This window comes from Myiozetetes cayanensis, unplaced genomic scaffold, assembly GCF_022539395.1.
Source record: "Myiozetetes cayanensis isolate MyiCay16 unplaced genomic scaffold, myiCay2020 scf6-25, whole genome shotgun sequence".
NCBI lineage: Eukaryota > Metazoa > Chordata > Aves > Passeriformes > Tyrannidae > Myiozetetes > Myiozetetes cayanensis.
The window spans coordinates 38059134-38079442 of record NW_026087853.1 but is presented as its reverse complement, the minus strand read 5'-3'; the positions used below and the strand labels follow the sequence as shown (position 1 = coordinate 38079442).

The 20309-nt window shown below is 40.4% G+C and overlaps 1 protein-coding gene across 4 annotated transcripts in view; it reads left to right on the top strand.

Moving 5' to 3' along the window:
• AMBRA1 (autophagy and beclin 1 regulator 1) overlaps positions 1-20309 on the top strand; it is a 131182-nt gene that overhangs the window by 41919 nt on the left and 68954 nt on the right. For 3 of the 4 annotated variants that reach the window (XM_050336795.1, XM_050336794.1, XM_050336797.1), the window contains 2 exons: positions 9190-9273; positions 9832-9932. In XM_050336795.1, the coding sequence (XP_050192752.1) occupies positions 9190-9273; positions 9832-9932 (185 nt within the window). The remainder of the gene's footprint in view (positions 1-9189; positions 9274-9831; positions 9933-20309) is intronic. The other variant, XM_050336796.1, reaches the window with a different exon arrangement.

The following is a 20309-nucleotide window of genomic DNA, read 5'->3' as shown; positions in this document are numbered from 1 at the left end:
TCAGACTGGAAACCAGATACAGGACAGTGCACCAGCTCACTGCCTGAAAGCCTGACTCTAATCCTTCACTACAGTTCCGTAAAGGCTTTCAAGCTAAGGCTAAAGGTGTGACTGTGGCTGACTCTTCTGTCTGCTTTTGAGAGTGGGATGCCTGGTAGAATATAGATATGAAGGAGCTTGGAGATTACAGTCTTTTAATGTCTGCGGCTTTCCCCCGTTTTATTCTTTCCTTTTTTCTTTCCTCCCAGCAGGATCTGCACTGGAGTGGATCCATTCAGCTGTGCTATTGTCACAGGCTAGGAAGGTCTTTATTGTGTCTTGATAACAAGAAGGGCTTTACCACACAGGCCTGAAGTATTGTTTTGGTGCTTTATCTTTTTAATTTCTTTCAAGACACCACTGAGTATCCAGACAGAGAATATGACAACTGTAGGCACTGTTTTCCTGAGACCATAATGGACGTTCTGGTTTTGTGGAAGCAGGCTCTTGCTTTGCAGAGACGATTAATCATTTAGGGAAAGCTTACAAAATTCAGGGTGGTGGCATTTGGCTTTGTCACCTTAAAATCCTTTTGTGTAAGGCATGTTCTGGACCAAGAGTTGTGGTTTCTCAAGGGTCTCCTCACAAGTGTGTAAGATTCATGAGTATCTGCCATACCTGCCTTCTGCCATTTTTGATTGCTTTATCGACACTGTCATGGCAAGTCCTGCCAAATCCAAGTTCCTCCAATAGCCTTGTCTCGAAAGGTTTCAAGATCACAACTTGACAGCTGACTGCCACCGCATTACAGCTGTGAGTCTTACTTCCAGTTTCTTGTGTGTGATTTTCATTAATTTTGAAGAAGTGTATGGTAGTGTTTGGTTTGGGAGTCTGTTTTGTGTCACAGTGCTCCACTTCAGGCTGGCATTCTGGTTTAACTTTTTTATGTATTAAGGAGAAAAGTGCATGTCTGATTAGACATTCATGTGACATATCCAGGCAGTCAGCCTTCTTTTTGGAAAGTCTTCATTTAAAGTACATTTTGTTGTTAGTTTCTTTAAGAACCTTGACTGGTGTATTGATATCTGACAGTATTAATTAGGAACTGGCTGGATGCAGTTGAGTCTGAACTAACATTATGCAGTGAGAGAGGAGACAATGGCTGTGGCAGTGTGGCTACTCAGTAGTGTGTGCTTGGGTAGTAGGTTTGGGTTTGGATTCTGTTCTCTGTGAAGCTCCTCAAGAGGAGTTGTAGAAGTGAGTTTGGAGAAGGGAGCTATGTGTCATGGTGAGAATTAGCGGGTCGTTTGCTTAATGGCTGAGACAGAAAGATTTTTGGGAACTTTGAATGAGAGGAGGAAGAGGTTGGAGATTGGCAGTTCCTTGCCCTTGTGAAGGAAGTCCATGCTCCTGTTTAAATCCAGTTTCTACCTTTTCAGTCTGATTGTATTATTGTTTACTAGAGACACAGCACAATGGGAGCACTAATCTGCAGAAATGCAATCAATTCATAGTTCACCTGCTGATTTCCCTTAGCACACCATCTACTAAGAGAACATAGGTAGAACTTGAACCATTTGTACAACCAGTCTTGATCTTTACTGCCCTCCTTCACAGCTGTCCTCTGTGCACTCATGTATTTCAGAGTGGGTTTTTTCTTTTCTGTGGCAATCTTTAATTTCTGTAAAAGAAACTCCTTCTTTTGCCAGGTTTTCTTGGCAGGAGAAAGGAGAGATTAGAATGGCTTAAGTTTTTTTGTGAGGCCTAAAGTATGGAGCTTTTGATCTGCAGCTCCAGAACAGTGAGACAAGCATTGTGGAGAGAGACACATAAGGAATCCCAGAGGTAAAGAAAGAGGTTTACTCTCTAAGGGACTGTAGGTTAAGCTGATGCCTCAGGATGAATGGGATGCCAAGTATTAAGCTCTGATAGGGTGGATAAGAGAAATGACTTGATCAATGGTAGCCTTTCGGTATCCAAACCACAGGATTTCTAAAATCAATTACGCTGTTTTGTTTTGTTTTGTTTTGTTTTTTAATTTTTCTCCATGCTATCCTGATGTTTACATTTGAAGTTAACAAAGGACATATAGGAGACGTAAGAATCTATATGGGCTCTTCATGTCACTTAAATACTGATGGAAATGGATTTTTAGGATCCATGACTCATCAGTATACTGCAGAAAAAGCAGCAGTTTCTTTCTGGAAATCCTGGATGGGACAGTTTATTATCTGTCTTTCTTACTGGAGCAGCTATAAATAAAATTCTTGTTAGCAATTTGCTATTTGAGTTCAGATAAAGATATTTAAAGCAGGATTGCTATTTGTTGCTTTCTTTCCACAGGTTCTTTAGGTGGTTTTGATGTTTTTTCCTCTGTCTCTGTTTCTTGGCTCATATGGCTCTCCATCATTGTTTTTGATGAAGATGGGCCTTCTCAAAACTGGCTTTCAAGGCAGACATGAATATTGTGGAATTCGTGGTCACTTCCTGGCAGTTTTTTGTTGGTTTGTTTTTTTTTTTTTTCTTCTATGTTAGAGGTTTCTGGAGCAGTTAGCACTGGGATGTTGATTCCAGATACACAGCAATTTATTTTAATTATGTTTGTCATCTTAAACACAATTTCAGGCTAGGAAAGCTACAAGTCGTGGATGAATGGGAATGATATTGAATCTACTCTTTGAACTTAATTTTTCAAGGATTAGTTAGAGTCTTACCTTGGCTTATGATCTACACACAGTAGCCTGCAGCTTCATTTTCTGTATTTATTTCCGTATTTATTATTTATTTCCGTGACAGTCTTTTATATTGCCCTTATCTTGGCCTTACTGTCTAGTAATACTGCCTGGATGCAGTGAAGAGGCAATGAGTGTTTCCCTGCAGCAGTACTGAAGGGTATTGCTGACCTCTCCAGCATAATGTTGATTTACCATTAAGACACATTCCAGCAAGGCAAATGTCTTCGTAGCAGGGCAGTGAAAGAATGAGTGCCTTTTGAAAGATGGCAGTTGCCAGAAAAGCTCACATCATATTCCACACTGTTGGTTGCCTAGGCCTGTAGAAACAGTTTTCATGTCAAGGTGGTACATCTGAGGGTTTTTTGCTACTTAGAAACTGTGTTAGTTGTTTTCCTTTTGCTTTTATTTTGTGTCTGTGCGACTTGGCAGTCAAACTAGGTCACCTAGTAGGTGAGGTCGGGTGTTAATCAGAAGGATTAGGAAGCAAGCTGTTACTGATTTGTTGCTGGCCATGCAGAGCAGGTAGTGGTTAGTGTTCTTGAGGCCTGTAGGTCTAACAGATTAGCATTGTTTGTAAAGTTAAGTTTTCATTTCTGTTCCCCTTGGAAGAGCAGTAGCATACAGTGCAATATATTTTTTAAAAGAAAGAAATAGAAAAGTCGGTGCTTACTTTTCACACTTTTTTCGAGTATTGAAGCCTGATGGGGCAGCTGATGGTATGTTTGTGCTACAAACTGTGTTCAGTGAGCACCAGTTTTGAAGTTTCCAAGTGATTAGAATTAGCCTAGATGATGTTTTCCCTAGTCATGGTCATGCTCGCATGAATGTTTGAAAATGGCTAATTAAGGGGTTTCAAAGAAGGGATAGTTGTTGTGCTGGATGCCCTGTTTTATTATAAAGCACTGATTACAGTGCTTTCCTTAATGCTCATGTATCAGGTCTAGGCTGGAAGTTGAGATTCTCCACCTTTGTCTGGCCGCTTGTGTTTCTGTTTTCTAATGATTCACTGTAGCTATGAAGTGTATCAGTCCTATTCTAAAACATCATCATCAGTTTGTGAGCCCCCACACAGTGAGATGGTTAAAATGGAGACAACTGGATCTTGCACCTGGAAAAGAGTGAGTGCTTCATTCTAGTTCCAAATCAGTCTTTCACTGAAGCAGTTAATCTTTGGCATTTAATGGGCAAGCGCTGCTTGACCAGGTGATAAATCCTCTCATATGTGATGCTTCTCTGAAACACTTGATCTTCTGAAGTGTCATTTTTAATCTTGTAAATATCTTTTCCCCTGAACAACCCTCTGAGAGGTAATGAAGGCTGGGGGGTTTGTTTCCCTCTGGTCAGCGGAGACATTAGTAACTCAGCACTCTGCTGTTTTGTAGGACAGTTTAGCAGATAAGGAGATATATGTTTTCCCTAGTGTTCCTTTGAAACAGTTCTTCCTGAAAGACTGGCATTTCAGTCTTCAGAAGGACACAGAAAGACAGAAAGGCACCATGTCTTGAGTGACTTGCCTAACTTCTTTATCAATAATTGTGTTAAAAAGCTATTTTTCTGGTTGCTGTCTCTCCAACTGTCCAGTATTGCTCTTTGCAATTTCTCTTATATTTTTATTCTTCATTTTTTGTTTGGTTTTCAGTGCTATACTGGGGACTTTGCTCCACAAATTTAATGCCAGGAAAGGCTTTTCATGTAGCAGTTGCTTCTTTTTACTTAAATTCTCTTGTTTCTTGTTGTCCCCCTCAGTTCTGCCTTAAGCACTTCTCCTTCAGTAAAGGTCATATCCTTCAAAGATGGGTATATACATTTATATTTATAAAATTTTATTTTTACCAGATTATGTATAGTCTTTTAAATATAATTAAAAATAATAATAGTAATGTTTTGATAGTTTGATGTCTATGGATGTCAATATTTGTATCTTTTTTGATAGGACCAGTGATCCTGACTTGCTTATTTGTATCTACTTTTAAAAATAAATCTCTGCTTAGATAAGTTAGTTGTCTTGAATGTTTTGTCGTTAACATAATCCTGTTTTTAGATGAGATACCCTTGTTCTCAGAGCCGTAAGTAGGGTAGTCCCCTTTTCCTGGGTTGAGTTTACAACTTCTCCAAGACTTGAGGACTGTGAGTAAAGTAGCATATAATGGGTGAAAGCTTTATTTTTGAATAAAAGACTAGTCTTCTTGATCCAGGGGATGTTATTTCAGCTATTGTGTCTCTCTGCAGAATTACAACCAACTTGCAGTGTGGCTTTTCTTTTTGTCTTCTAAGATACCTGTGAAGCAAATTGCAAGGTTTCAGGATCTGTTTCTGCTTTAGTATGTCCAGTTTCATATGCCATCTTCCAGGTACCCTCTTTAGAGGATCTGCTGTCAGACTTGACCCACTTCTAGAGCCAAATAAATATGCATTTTCTGGTAACCTCCTCTAAGCTCCTGATGGAATCTTTGGCCTACTCCTGCCCTATATACTATTTCCTCTGAAGTAACCTCCTGCAATTTTAAAAAAAATTATAGCAAATAAGTACAGATACTTAGCATTTTCTCAGTACTTCAGATATTACTTTTTTTCTGCTACGTGAACACAGTGAAACTGAATCCAGTGTCAACCTTTAAGAATATTAGTAGATGCCACTTGGTCAATTATTTAACATTTCTATTGTATCGAAGTCCCTAACCTCTGCAATAGAAATTGATTTAGCATTTTACATTGGATTGCATGAAACGTGATAAAATGCTGAAAATATGAAACAATTGGCTTGGTCTGATATAATTTGATTCTTCTGAACTTGCATAGCTTACTGGTGCTGGCTCTGATTAAATGGCTTTTCAAAATGGTCATTGTTGACCTAATTCTATTGGCAGTGCAGTCAGTGGGAGTTTTAATATTGACTACAATGGGAACAGTTAGACCAACAGATTGCATTAGAAATCCCATACTGCGTGTTTAATTTCACTTCCTGATACAACAACCACTAAATATTAAGGCAAATTCTTGCCAAGATAGAAAAGCAGAACATGGCTTTCTTTTTGTCTTTACTGTCTTCTGTATCCACTGTTATTAATACAGTAGCCAAGTTACCAGATGAAAGATGTCTTTTTCTCCAAAGTAGAGGACACAAAATTTTGTATTTCCAGCTCTGTTTTCAGAGCTGACATTGCTGCTCCATTAAATTTACATTGGTCAGCTTTTCTTTCAACAAACAAACTAGACAATGCAAGAGGATTTCGCTGTCTTACCTAGTCTAGAATAAACTTTCATCCTTCTTATGCCCTATTAAATGTCCATAAATCTCCTGAATGTTTGAGAATTGCTTTCTTTTTGTGCTCTGTTGTAGTTAGTGTTAATACTATTTCTCCCATACCAACTCTTATTCTTCACATCACTGTTTTGATTTGTCCCACAATGGTGTCTGAACAAATGAAGAATAACCTGAATTTTGAACCAGACACTTAAAGCTGTTCTGACCATTTGTTGTTCTTGCAGATTTCCAGCTGAGACAAAGTAGTCTGTTAATAATTAGAGTAATAAGTTTCCCTTGTCACCTTACTGTGGTGCATTTTTGTTTCATTTACTTTTGCACGGTTATTGAGTTGCTTTACAGAAGAGGCTTTTTTTATGTAGACACACACATGCAGTCTGAGGGATTTGCCTTCCACTTTTGCAGGTAATGTGGATTAAACTATCCACTGTGAATCATTAGCTAATGAGTCTATAGGTAGTTGACACTAAATAGAAAGTAGAGCATCAGAGAACTTTGAAAACGTCTCATTTCTTGCTGGAGTGCTTCACGCTGGCACTGCAGTGTGCTAACATCTGCTCTCCTCCCTCTGTCAGCAGGCTGTGTGTGGTACAGAAATAACACAAGTGCCACCCATCTTCACTGATCTGTAGGGGTTTTTTTATTTTCCTTTTTAGAGAGTGCAGAAATAATCTTCAGCTGGCATCAGGGTAATATCTGCTGTTCTAGCTTTTCAACACTAGGCTAGACACTCTTGCATGTAGTTGTTGAGCACGGGAGTTTAGATATAAATGGCTCTGTAAATTAGTAATTCAGAGTAATGTTTAGTAATATTCTTCTTTACCTCGGGGAAGTGTATCTTACACTTCCATTTACAGTAAATAGGAATTCCAGCATTCTTGAAGGATAGCCACTGTTTCTTATTCCCTGTAGTTTGAGTTATAGGGCAGTGACCATTTGGGTCTGGTTTTTAATTTATTTTTTTTTAGGGATGCTAAAAATAGATGACTGTCTTTTGAATCAATAAAGGCTGTCTTCTGTTATGGTGAAAACTGAAGAAAAGCCTAGTCTATATTTTCTCCCCCTTTTTTTTTTTTTGTTTGGTTTTTTTGTTGTTGTTTTTTGTATTGGGGGGAGGTTGTATGCACAGTGAATAGGGCAGTACAGGATGCACTTCTCACATCAGAAAGTCTCTCTGATTAGAAGATTTGTGTCTAAAAATGTTTTCATGGATACTAAGTCCATTGGCTAGTGGCATTTAAAGAAAGTTGAACAGTTAGTTGCTTTAGGTCTCTGGATTTGCACTTTTATCTTCTTTTGTTTGCTGGAGCTAATTCCTCATTCCTTTTGAAACCTGCCACAGAGATTCTCTTCCACTGGAGAGTTCTGCAGGGTGTAGTCCTGCTGTTGTTCCTCTTCCTGATATTTGTCCATTTCAAGAGCATCTTCCAGTTCTAGTAAATGTCCAAAGCAAATGCAAACTCTGAAAACTGTTTTGTTGCTTTTCTCTCAGGTTTGCATATCAGTGTTGTTTCAAACTGCTACATAGAGTTTTAAAAAATGTATTTTTGTCTTCTGCTAGCTCTTACTCTGTGTGGCAAGAACTGGAATATGACACTTCTTTTTTGCTTTGGCCTTTTCTCTTTAGCAGGAAAAGTTGATATGTCAGCACTTTGAGTTTACAGGATTCCTTCTGTTATTGATCTACATCTTAACTGATAAAAGAACAGCAGTAGCTTTTACGTTTCTGATTTTTAGGAACCCTGCTGGTTACACAGAAACCTGAAGGTGAGGTGCGGCTCTGGCTGTGAACTGCAAGTGCTGTGTCTGCAGTGGGAGGAGAAGTGGAAGCTTTGAGCTTGGATTCAGATTGGGTTTTGGTGAAATAGCTTGAAATGCTAATGACCTTTGCAGAACAACCTCTGCTTTTGTGTTCCTGGGTTCCTCAAGTGTGTGGGAAACAGCCACGTAATGGACTTTCTTCTCAGCCTACGTTTCTTGCTCACTGACTTTAAAAAAGCAAAACGAAAAAAGATTATAAAATGCACAGCTTGCTGGAGTGGGTTAGAAATGTGCTGCTGGTGTGTTGCATAAGGAATATTTAGTTTCCTAGTGATTTCTAGGCTCTTCAAGTAATATTCCCCCCACAACTGCTTGGGAAGGAGAAAAGGAGGGCTGCAATTACAGATGGAGATCTGGAATCCAGGGAGAACAAACTTGTTACTTCTGCAAGGTCATACAGAGAGTAAATTCTGAACAGAGAAGAAAGCACTGCGAAGGTCTGTTTCAGAACTCCAGTGTCACTAATGGAGTTTCATTATTTTCCTTGTGGTTTTAGTGCTGTATAATTACAGATCCTCTTGTGGCCTATGGATGCAATATCAGGAATTTTGTTTGGTTGGGATTCTGAAAGTCCTCCTGTTTGACCTCCTGCTTGTTGTACAGTTGTTATTGCCAGAATCAGACTGGGGTAGCCATGGCTTTGTCTGGCTGCTGTCTTAAGACTTACAAGGATGGCAGCTCTGCAGCCTCTCCGTGCAACCTGTTCAGCATTGCACTGCCCTTGTCAGGAAGACTTTCCTGTATCTGCTGTAGGATAATAGATGCTAGACCTTTTTACCTCATTTCCCAAGGCCCAGACAGTTACTGTTAAGCAGAATGAGATGTTATTAAGGAGGTGCAGTTTTGTCTGATACCACCGAACATTTATGATTTAACTGGAAAAGCTTTTGAAAAGTGAGATTATCGTAAGATCCACTTGAACTGGACCTTGAGGGAAAGAACACAAAAGAATAGTGTGCAGATTATGCTCTTTTGCCTGTACTTTTGGGAATGAAACTGTGAAGCATAGCAGATCTCTTTGACTAACAGAAAGTTCTCCTCAGGACTGTCGTGAGCTTGCTTTTGCTCTTCCAGTCAAATTTCTAAGGTTTGTCTTTCATTTGCTCAGGTGCTGACATTGATTCATTGGCTCTCTGTGGTTTTGTTGATACTTTTGAGATATTGTAAAACAATTAAGAAAGCAGACTTTGAGGTTACCCATATGTAAAATTGTCAAGAGGATTTGGTACAGTTAGTTGTATGAATTTGGAACATTATAGAAACATGAAAACCATTAAATCTCTGTAGCATGTTTAAGATGACTAGGTGATGTTGTTGGGTTTTTGTTTTCTTGGAAAATGTTTTATTCCGCAGTATTTTTCATGTACAATAATTTTCTTTCCTTTACTGAAGGGACAATGGAGACCGATCTAGGCACCGAGCTCCGCGGAACGCGCGCATGTCTGCACCATCGCTAGGGCGCTTTGTCCCAAGGTAAGGCATCTACACAGAAGAGTAAAAGGGTGTGGAAATCCTGGAGGTACCAGTTGCAGTACAGCTCTCTGGTGCTTTCAGATGGATTTCTTTTCTTGCACAGGGCTGCTGTATCCTTGGTTTTCGATTTCTGGGACTCCTGAGATGGCATGTTAGCATGAGCAGCTCATCCTGTGTCATTTGAAGGACAGCATGATCTTAGTGCTTCTTACTTGCAGGTTGGAACCATGGTGTGAAGGCAGAATAGGAGAAGAAAAGAATCTGATCAGAGATCCTCAGCACAATGTGCTGGTTTGAGATTAGGATGCTATTGTGGGAGGTAGAGGATTTGGTTAATGCTGATCTTTGCAACCGCATTGATCAGAGGAGGATCTAATCTGTAATTCGTTTTTTGTTTGAAGCAGTAAAGCGGTTGGCTAAGCAGAGGATTCCAGCCTTTCCTCTACTATAGTCTGCTGGAATGTAGTCATATTTTCTCAAAGTAATTGCGGTTGCTCTCCAGGGCTGTGTACACTGGGATGTCTTTCTCTGGGTAAGCTTACTCTCTTTGTTTTGCAGACGCTTTTTGCTGCCAGAATATTTGCCTTATGCTGGGATTTTCCATGAACGGGGACAGCCTGGCTTGGCCACTCATTCCTCTGTCAACAGGGTTTTGGCAGGTAATGAGATTTCCTTGTTTGCAGTACTCATGTATATATTAGTGGTATTTTTTTCATGAATCTGAGCAGAGGAGGATTGATAAAGAGAAGTAATTCCAACTTTTGAGGTTCTGTTTAAGTTGTCTGAAGCAAGAGGAACGACTGTTGGAGTGATGTGGTGAGCTGTCATTCAAGTGCAGAGCATTGCAGATTCCATGCTTCAAGTACGTGTATGGGAGTGTCTGCATGAATTGGGGAGGGGTGCTGTTAACAATTCTCCCTTTATTTAACTTCCTCCCGTATTCCTAGATGTCTTTTTTTAAAAAAAAAACCCTGACAGACTAATGATCAGCTTGCTGCAGGTCCTTCTAATTGAATTATAGGGTGCCTTGTTCATGTTCCGGCTAGGAAGACGCACACAAGGCAATGCGGGATTCAATTAGGATCTTAATAAGTGCATATTAAAAAACTCAGCTTCCACCACATACAGAACACAGGCATTTGAGAGTCTTAGAGGGCAAGTGGAGGTGGAGTGAAGAGGAGGAGTATGGCAGTCTGGCAGTTCATGAATGAGATGGTTATAGATGACACATATCTTGAGTGTGAGTCTTTTTTGACTGGGTCTAATTTGCTCTGTAATTAATCCCAGTGTGGGGGAGTAATTTTGGAGCTTGGGGGAGAGCAAGAGATGATGTGTGGACAGGTTAGGTTGGGATGTAGGTAATCAAAGGACCACCACTGAAAGGAGTGTTGAAAGGTTTCTCAAGAAGCTGCATGACCCTTTTCCTTATCCTAAGTCACAATCAGTGCCTAAGCCATTTTTGATGGGATTTATTTAACTGTTCTTAACAGTCTTCATTGGAGTTTTCCCAGCCATTTTGGGGTGGAACTGTTGCTGGTTTTGCTTGGCTGATTTAGTGTGGCAGTGGTCTTGTGTGATATCTTCCAGACTTTTGTCTCTCTTGACATTTTGGTTTGAGTGCATTGTTCCTAGACCTTGCTGTTGCAGTAGTAGTAAGAGCTCAGCCAAAGCCTAGCTTCCAAAGCACCTCTGGTTTTTTTTGCATTGGAAACAGTGGAGATAGCCTATAGTTTTAGCTGACGCACGTACTTTCCTGCGCTTGCTGCCTGTGTGGGCTTTGGCTGCTGGCACGTGGAAACAGCACACTGGCAGATAATTACTTGCTGCCAGGCAACACTGCAGAACTCTTGTGTGGCCCCACTTTGCTGGAGACACCTGCCTTCAACCCTTCTCCAGCCCTCTTTGCAGTTTGCTTGTTTCTGGGAAATAGCCAGGCTTTTTCGTCTTGCACTGTTTTGGGAATTTGAGCCCCAAGACACAAGTGCCTACTGGTTCCAAAAATAACAAAAGAAGACAGGAATTGTAATCATGGACATTTAAAAACAAGATCTAATTTTTCTGTGATCCTGTGCTGAGCCTACTTAAGGCAAGGTTTGTTGGCTTCTACAGTGTTGTAGAACCTCACGATGGAATGTCTGGGACTCCACAGTAAAGGCTTTTATTGACTTGAATTAAAATTAATTCTTCTAATGCGGTAGCTGCTTGTGTTATGTTTTAATATTCTGTTTATTTTACCTATGCTTTCAGCTTTCAAAATGTGTATTTTTTTACATTTGTGCTGAAAAACTTGTGCAGGTGTTGCAGAAACCAGGAGAGTTGAAATTTTAAATGTTAGGAGGAGGCATGAAAGGCAAAAACCAGAAAATGATGTTGCAATTGTGGAATAGCCAGAGAATTTCTTGTGCTCGGTATATTGGTCAGCAGCATTGTCATTTTCAGCATTATATTTCAGAGCCATTGGAAGTTACAGTACTGATAGCATGCTTTCCTTTCTAGTTAGCCTGTGCCAAGTCTTATGTTAGTTCTTTCTTCAGCATCATGGTTGAAAAACCTCTACTCAAGCTCAAAAGTTCTTTAACCTTGGCCTGGTAGTTGAGGGTGAGGTTGCCAGCCTTGGCTGAGGAAAAAGTCCATCATCCGTTTTCCTTTTAACACAGGCTAATCTAAGCTTGAATGCCTTAAATTGCTTCATCCTACCATGTATCCAGACCGTAATTTCTGAATTATGTTTAAATGCAAAAATGCCAAATGTATTTCTTATGTAACCTTTACGGCATTTGAGAAGAGATACTAAAAACCCTGTGTTCCTAACCTGGCAGCTTTCTAAAAATTGACAGTACACTTCTGTGGTCAAGGATGAGCGAGAGCTGCTGTTTGGGAAAATACAGCCAATCGCACTTCTTCTGTCCCCTGCCCTACTTACTGCTGTATGTGGAGAGGAAATCAAAGCAGCAGATGGAGATCTTGGTGTGTGAATTACTGTGGTGTGCTGACTGCATTTCTTAATGTCAAAGCTCTTGCCTGTCAGGTTCTGTCCACGTTTACTTTAAGCTCTCTACTTTATATGAACAGCTTTCTGTTGTTTAGGTGTCGTTCTCATATTGTCTGTTACACAGACAATAGCTCCACGATAGGGAAGGCTGCCTTGTGAATAAATTCCTAGAGCAATCTGGTTTAATGAACTAATAAAAATTATGGGTTATCTAAGCAGAGAGGCTGGTACAGCAACACAGAAAGACTGATGTGCCAGGCAGGTTTTAGGTCAGGATTAGAGTCCTTAGTATTAATCAGGGGACTGGTGGCCATTCCTGTGCCAAGGCACTTCCAGGCAAAGCATAGGAAAGGTGGCAACAGATGGGTAGAGTAGGTGGGAGCTCAGGGGGAGAACGAAGCGATACTAGTCAACATGACAGACAGAGATATCTCCATGCCAGCAGCCTAATTTGCATGTAGCACTGGAACAAAAACGCGCCCCAGTAGCACCTTCCTGCCTGCCTCCTTATCTACTGGTGCAGTTTAGACCTATCAGCTGATATGATATGCTGCATCACTGTGCTTTCTGGCACCAAGTAAAACACCATGTGAAAATATATTACATCAACACTGTTACCTTTACCATTGAAACTTGTAATCACACCAAAAAGTGTTGGTAGTTTGACAAGTTATATTTTCTTATAAAGTCTATGTTGATTGGCAGTAATTACACTGTCCTCCTTTAATCCTTTATTAACTGAGTCTTATATCAGCTTTTTCATTATTTTGTCTGGAATCAATGTCAGGTTGACAAGACTGACAGTCTCATCCTATTTCAACCTTTTAAAATACTGGTATAACAGTAGCATATTTTTCAGCCTTCCATATTCCCCTTTATTTCAAGACTCATCAAAAAATCTGAGAGTTCATTTGGCATCTCTTCTAAGGCTCTTGATAGTGTGGGCTGTAAGCCACCCTCTGCACTCTCCTCTTCTTGGTGAACTGCCCTAAGGGACGGCGTTATGGTCTCCAAGGAAACATCCATACAGTAAAAGCTAATTGAAGTGGTTGTTTGCTTAAGTGATGATGAAAGCAGTAAATACATTTTGGCTTCTCACTTCTAAGCAGTGTTAACCTGTCCAAGGAACACACAGCTCAGTATTGTGTTTACCACCTCCTACTCCTTTTTGAAATGTTTCTTTAAGCTGAAATGTTTCTTTAAGCTGCCTACTGTTTTGTTGGGGGGGGGGGGGTTGTGTGTTTGTTTCTTTAGTTCATTTTTTTTGTTGGTTTTGGTTTGGTATTTTTGTTGTTGGGTTGGGGGTCTATTTTGTAATAAGTTATCTCTTTGTCCTAAGTCACATTGTGAGCAGGACACTACTAAGTAATTTGATGGCCAAGTTCTGGGGGGGGTTTGTGTCTAGTAGCACAGACCAGGATGTACATTTTAATATATTTTTAAAAATCGGTAAATACGTTCTAAAAAACAAAAGATCCACATCATTGCCACTCAGGTGCTTGTGACCTCTTGTTCTCCTCTGTGAACTTTTACTTCGGGCTTTATAGTAATTAACTGCTTTGGTATGGACAGAGACATGCTGATGGTGTAGTGAAACAAAGAAGGCTGTAGTTTCAGTTCAGTGGAAGCTTGGAGGAAGAAGAGAATCAGTGTTTGCCAAGGAACTTTGCAGGAGGCTTTAAAAATTGACACAGATGCCATTTTGTTGACATTTGTTACTCATTAGGAGACATACATGATGAAAGCTTGTGGTAGAGTTACCTAGCTTTGTGAAATGCTTCTGTCTCGCCTCACTTTGTTTTAATAGGCTGCTATTCAGTTCTGTGTATCTCAACAAACAAAATATTTTTCTTTGTGTGGTCACAGGTCATGTTTGTCTGTTCTGGCATTGCCAACAGACTGTATTTGTTTAAATGCAATCCAACACAGTGGCACTGAGTCTTCCACCTCATGGGGAGATCCAAACTCAGCAGGGCTTAAGGGTTGAGTGATACAACACTCTTCATTTACAGTTTCTGAATGATTTCATTGTTATCTCAGGATAATAGATTCAGACCAGAGACTGAACATTAACATGTAATCAAAGCATAAGCTTGATATTACAGATTTTTCCATAGCTCACACCTATTCAGGGTATAACCTCCCACAAGAGCAATAATGGTTCACCTTTGGATATCTCTGCTGGAGTTGCCAAAGCAAGCTGTCTGAAGCTAAAAATCAACTGATCCCTTTAATGGGGATCTAGGATTTCAAACTGTAATGTTCAGCTGTTTTCCCAAAATCACATAAGCTATCCCATTCTTCACAGCTTGACTCCCTGTGAGAATTCAAAGTCAGGTGTCTTCAAGTGAATTTCTGTACTTCAGCCAGCAACTGCTAACACACAATTGTTAGAGCATATGAAGTTTCAACAGGATGAAAATTAGTTAAGGTGATAGATACATGTCATCCTTCTGGGACAGGATGATTTACTTGAGCACGTGATAGTTCTAATAAGAATTAGGGTGATGGCCAGTCACCAGCCAAATTCACTAACTAAGGTGCCTCCTGGTGCACGTTCTTGATCCATTCCCAATCACTCTAGCTGTGATTGGGTTAATGTTCACAATCAAGTCAATGGCTCTAACCCGTTAAAATGGGTATCAATGAACCTGTGATACATGCAGTTGTAGAATTAGAACTAGAATTAGCCCAGTAACCTTTCACTTCCACTCTAATGATGAAAGTGATCGTGATAAGGGGCTTCTTTGGTTGCCTTCAAAACCATATTGCAGGCAGATCTCTAGTTCCTGGCATTTTGATTGTGATTGCCTCCTGTGGCTCAAGTCTTCTTGACCTAATCCTCTTCTGTCATGTACAGTGTCAGTGCACTGTTATTTCTGTTCTGAGATGCTCCCATCCTTCCAATGTGCTTGCAATGATGCACAACTGTGCAGAGTAGGACAGAGATCACCTGAGATCTTCAGAGGGTCAGCAAAAGTTGATGGGAAAACACATCGCAGTTGTCTGTGATATACCCTATGCTCTGATGTTTTTAACAGTAGGTATGTATTTTCTGTACAGTTACCTGAGATTTGAATGTTGTTCTGAATCTGTACCTTCAGCTGTCTATCACTGACTTTTTGATATTAGCTTGCTTCTGCTTTTCATCCAAGGTAAGTTTGTGAATTTGAATTAGTAGCCTGATCTAATCCTGCTTTTCATAATAGTTCTGTAGAATAATAGAATCAATGAACATAGATGTGTGGCTTTCTATGCTGTGTGTTTCTGCTAGAAGTCTGCTTGGTACTGCTAAATACGGAAGGATGTGAACCTTTGAGTAACTTTATTCTTTGTGGTCTTTCTGTGATCTACGTCAGTGGACACTAAATGACATAAGAGGCTTAAAATATGCCTCAGATTCTTCTGTGACTTGAGAGCTATAGACATCTGTCACCTTCATCACAGACTCGAGAACAGTTTATAATTTCTGTGAAAGTGCAGCCTTTCATGCAGAAATGTAAGGAAAAAGAGGCTGTACTGCTGAATTGCAAATGCACAAACTTATTACAGTAGGGAGTGGTGGAAAGTGTCCCTTTATGGGACTGGTAAGAGGTATCCTCAGACGTGTTATTTCCTCAACATGGTACTTAAGCTTCTGAAAACAGTAGGATTTTGGAAGTGTGGAGAAGACTTGAATTGTGTGTCATCCTCTTATTTAAGTGTTCATTTAAAAATTTACTTCGTGTGATCCAATAATGCACTTGCAACCCGTGAGCCTTCGTGAAGATTAGCTCCTGCACCTCAGCTCTTGTCTGCCTTTGTCTCTCTCCAGCTGCTTGTTTCTTAGAGCAGCTTTCAGCTATGAAAGATTTTAATGTTGCTGCTCCATCACAGTGCAGTATCTCTTTATAAATAAAATATCCTGGTCGTTTGGTATCATAGATGCAGAATAAAGTCATGTACTGTGAATTAACTTTATTATAGTATTAGATCCCTTGTTGACTTCCACTTCATAAATTCTATAGCTGTGGCTACAGAGTTATACTATGTCATGATTGTGGTCAAAAGGTGAACTTCTTAGCACACATTCTTCCAATGAAATCTCTCTCCTGGAAGATAGAAGTCAGTTTGTTAATGCTTAAAAAAACAAACCTGGAAAACAACTCATAATACACAACGTTTTGTGGCTACACTGGGATCAGTTAGCTGATCAGCAGGTCCATCTTTATAGTACCTCAGTAATTTTTCCCTGTATTGCAAGACACCACTGAGTTTGTTTTTTCCGGCTCTGTGCTTTAATTGGCAGTCCAGCTGCCTCTTTGCTGCTGCTGTAATCTGTGTCATTCTCTATCGTTGTACCTTGGCACAATGAAGGCTGATAGGTAGTTGATGCAATTAGCATTTGAATGACCCAGGGGCAATCTCTTCTGAAATACTAGTCCTGTGCTAAGACCCCCACAAATGTTCCTGAATTGGTGGCATTGATTTTGATGCAGATAAATGCTCCTCTGAGATAAAGGGGTTTTAGTTATGTCTAGCTAGATGTCTCCTGAAGTGGAGGATAGGTAGTGTTAAGAGAAAGCCATTAACATATGCATTTATGTGATGGAAAAGGTTTTGTGTGTTGATTCCAGTTAGCCTTTCCCTCACATCCTAAATATCAACTTCTGCAGTGAGAGTCTGAGCAGTTACTCATCTGCATTTTGATGTCTGCTCCTTCTGTACACTGTCATATACAAAAAGCATAAACAGAAAGCATCAGGGTACTTTCTGTGCTGGAATGGAAGAACTTTAATCTGGCTGTCTGCTTGTAGTGCCCTGCTTGCCCTATGTCTCTGTTCACTTGCATTTTCCATTTCGCAACAAACATGCTCTGTGGGCAAAAACATGTCTCTTTTTACATCTGTGAACAGGTACAGTTTGAATTCTTTGACTGAGACATTAGGAGTGCAAAGCACTAGGGATTGTAGGGCAGATGGAATGAACTTGCATCAGAACCCTTGTAAGATGTTATCCCCTATTTGATTCTAGAGGCTTAAGTACTCTCAAAGCTTGATGATTCCCATACCAGTTTAATTTCTGAAATAAATTTTGTGTATCAATGTCTGTATGGAAAGAACACCTCTTCACACCTGAGAGCTGGAGATTTTCTGTAATTCTCTTAAACAATTGAACAGTAAAGGTGAGCTTTAAAACCTGTTATCGCTCAGTTCTTTTTGTTCTCTTTCCTTTATGCTTTTGTAACTCAAGCCATAGTTCATCACGATCTGCTAAGTCTGGGAATGTGTTAATTGAGAGGGATGAGAGTCAACTGGAAGTAAGAATCCACAGCTGTGTGCACTATGGGGGGTATTTACACTAATTTTGGGGGCATCTGACTTGTGAGGCTAAGCTTCCTGTATAGTTAGCAGAGAAAAAAAAGCTTCTGCTCTGATTCACCACCTGAAGTGAGCTGAACTGAGGTGCTCTGAATCTTCAGTGTATTTAACACTGATTATATAGGGAGCTTCAGAAGATTGCTTCTCTGCTGTGGATACCTTAGATGTCTGAAATTAGACAGGCCTCATCCTACTCTGATGGCTGAGTGCAGAAAGGATGTTACCTCGAAGAGGTCTTTCGTTCATCACTTCAGTGATGGGTCAGAGTGCACCTGCAGCAAAACTAGGAGAATTAAGTGATGAACCAGAAAGTTATGCTGCTTTGCAGGGTGGCTTTCATAGACTGGGAAATGGACCAATAAATTCTCATTAAGTTCAGTGAAGAGAGATGCCGAGTCCTGCACCTGGGGAAGAATAACCCCATCCGCCAGTACAGGCTATGGACCTACCGTGTGGAGAGAAACTTTGCAATAAATGACCTGGGAGTTCTGCGGGCAGCAAGCTGAACATGAGCCAGCAGATGTGCCCCTGCAGAAAATAAGGCTAACGGTATACTGTGTTGAATTAGGAAGAGCATTGCCAGCAGACCGAGGGATGTGATCCTTCTACTCAGACCTATTAAGACCAGATTTGTTGTGTCTTGTCCAGTCCTTGACCTCCAGTGCAAGATGGCCTGGGCATACTGGAGTAAGTGCAGTGAAGGGCCACAAAGATGAGTAAGGGTTTAGAGACTTACTTGAGTGGAGAGGTTGAGAGAGACTCAACTTGGGATTCTTCAGCCTGGAGAAGAGAGGGCTTGGACTGGATACTGTCAATGTGTATAAAGGAATGAAGAGAAGGGAGATAGATTCTTTTTGGGGATGCCAAGTGAAAGGACAGAAAGCAATGGACACAAATTGAAATTCCATTTGAACTTAAAAAAACTTTTCCTTATTGTGGGAGTGGTCAAATGCTGGAACAGTTTTCCTGGGGAGGTTATGGGGTTTCTGTCTTTAGAGACATCCAGGTTCTACTGGAGATATTCCCTGGTAACCTGCTGTAATTCAAACTGCTTTGAACAGGGGGGTGATATAGAGCATCTCAGAGGTCCTTTCCACTCTCAATCTCCAGTGATTCTCTGAATTGAATGAATGCACAGGAACAGTGAAATGATGCTGGTGTTCAGTGTAGGTGAGAAGAGTTTTTTCTAGCTGTGCTAAACACTGCATCTCAGGAGTAGGTACAGCTGCTTCTGGTTGCACATATTGGGATCATCTCCTAATCCTGTTGTAAAACCTTGTAATGGCTGTAACTGCAGAGGACTTCTGGCTCTTTGAAGGTTTGTCTGAGAGTGTAGATGTTACTGGAGAATGGTTACTAATTTTCCATAAGTATACATTTATTTTGTGTCAAGAGTCTGATTTTCTGCTCCCTTTGGTAACTGAAAGCTGAAAAGCCCTCAATTGCCTGCTTGTGGAGCATAGCTGTCCATAGAAAGACTTGCTCTGGATCAGTGGCTGTACATTATGAGCATAATTTACAATTTTTATTTGCAAGTGAGATTAGAATGAGCACAACTCTTCTGGTCAGAGTGAGTGCAGGCTACTTCATTTTACAGGACATGCTTGATGAGGTCTGAAGTGTCATGGGATTTTTGTCTAGTGCGATTGCACTGAGATTAGCAGTAGTTGGAAAGATCTGCATTTACTCATGTGCGCCAGATGCTGTCTGTGACTGGCTGCATTTCAGGACTTGTGGAGATGTTTGCTGCTGCTCCATGAGAGAAGTTGATAGAGCTATGTGTAGGACTGTCCTCCCCATGAGAAAGTCATATTTAAGGTTTAAAAGGTCCCAAATACAGAGCCTTGAAGTACCAGTTACAGTTTTACCATTGTGTGTCACAGAAGAGCTGCTGATGCAATTGCAGGATTGTTGTTAGCAGCACTTCATAGGCTTTTGTATGCATTTGTGGAAGACTGTTCAAATGTAGCAGAGTGGTGCTTAAGGCCCTGAATTGAGCTGAAACAACAGGGAAGATTTTGGACAGTTAAAGCACTTTTATGGAATGACTCTAGACCAAAGACAAGATGTATTTCAAACAAGTCAGCTGTGAAGCACTCTAGTTACAGTCTACTCCTGTTGGCCTTTCAAAGAACCAGGTGTTTGAGGTCTGGGATTGATCCACTTCTTTCAGTAGATAATAAAATCTGGATTGTGACAGTGGCGATTGCATTCTGTTTATTTGGAGGGTTGATCTTTCCTGCATTCACTTTGTTCCCAGTGATGATTCAATGGTACTGTTGTGGCTAAATGAATATTATTACAGCCCAGAGTGAGATGAGATGCCTTGGGACAAATAATATGAATCCCCTTTGCAGGTTGTGAAGGTTTGTTTTGGGCAATGTAGTAACTCTGAAAATGGCTTTGGGGAGCTGCCTGTGAACCAAGGGAATATGAATTGTCATGATGACATAGTGCTAAGACCTTATGTAGGCAAGTAGTATCAGGGACTATGAAACTGCTTGTTACCTTTCTTTATGGTCTTATTGATCCCATTCCAGATGATGATCAAATCCATGTGCAACTCTGTGTCTACACTTCAGGACTCAAAATAGCTGAAGGAAGAATCAGCTGAGGAAAACTTCATCTGTGGAACGACATAAGTTTAATGTACTTAGCTAATCAAAGAAGTAGTTGGTAGTTGT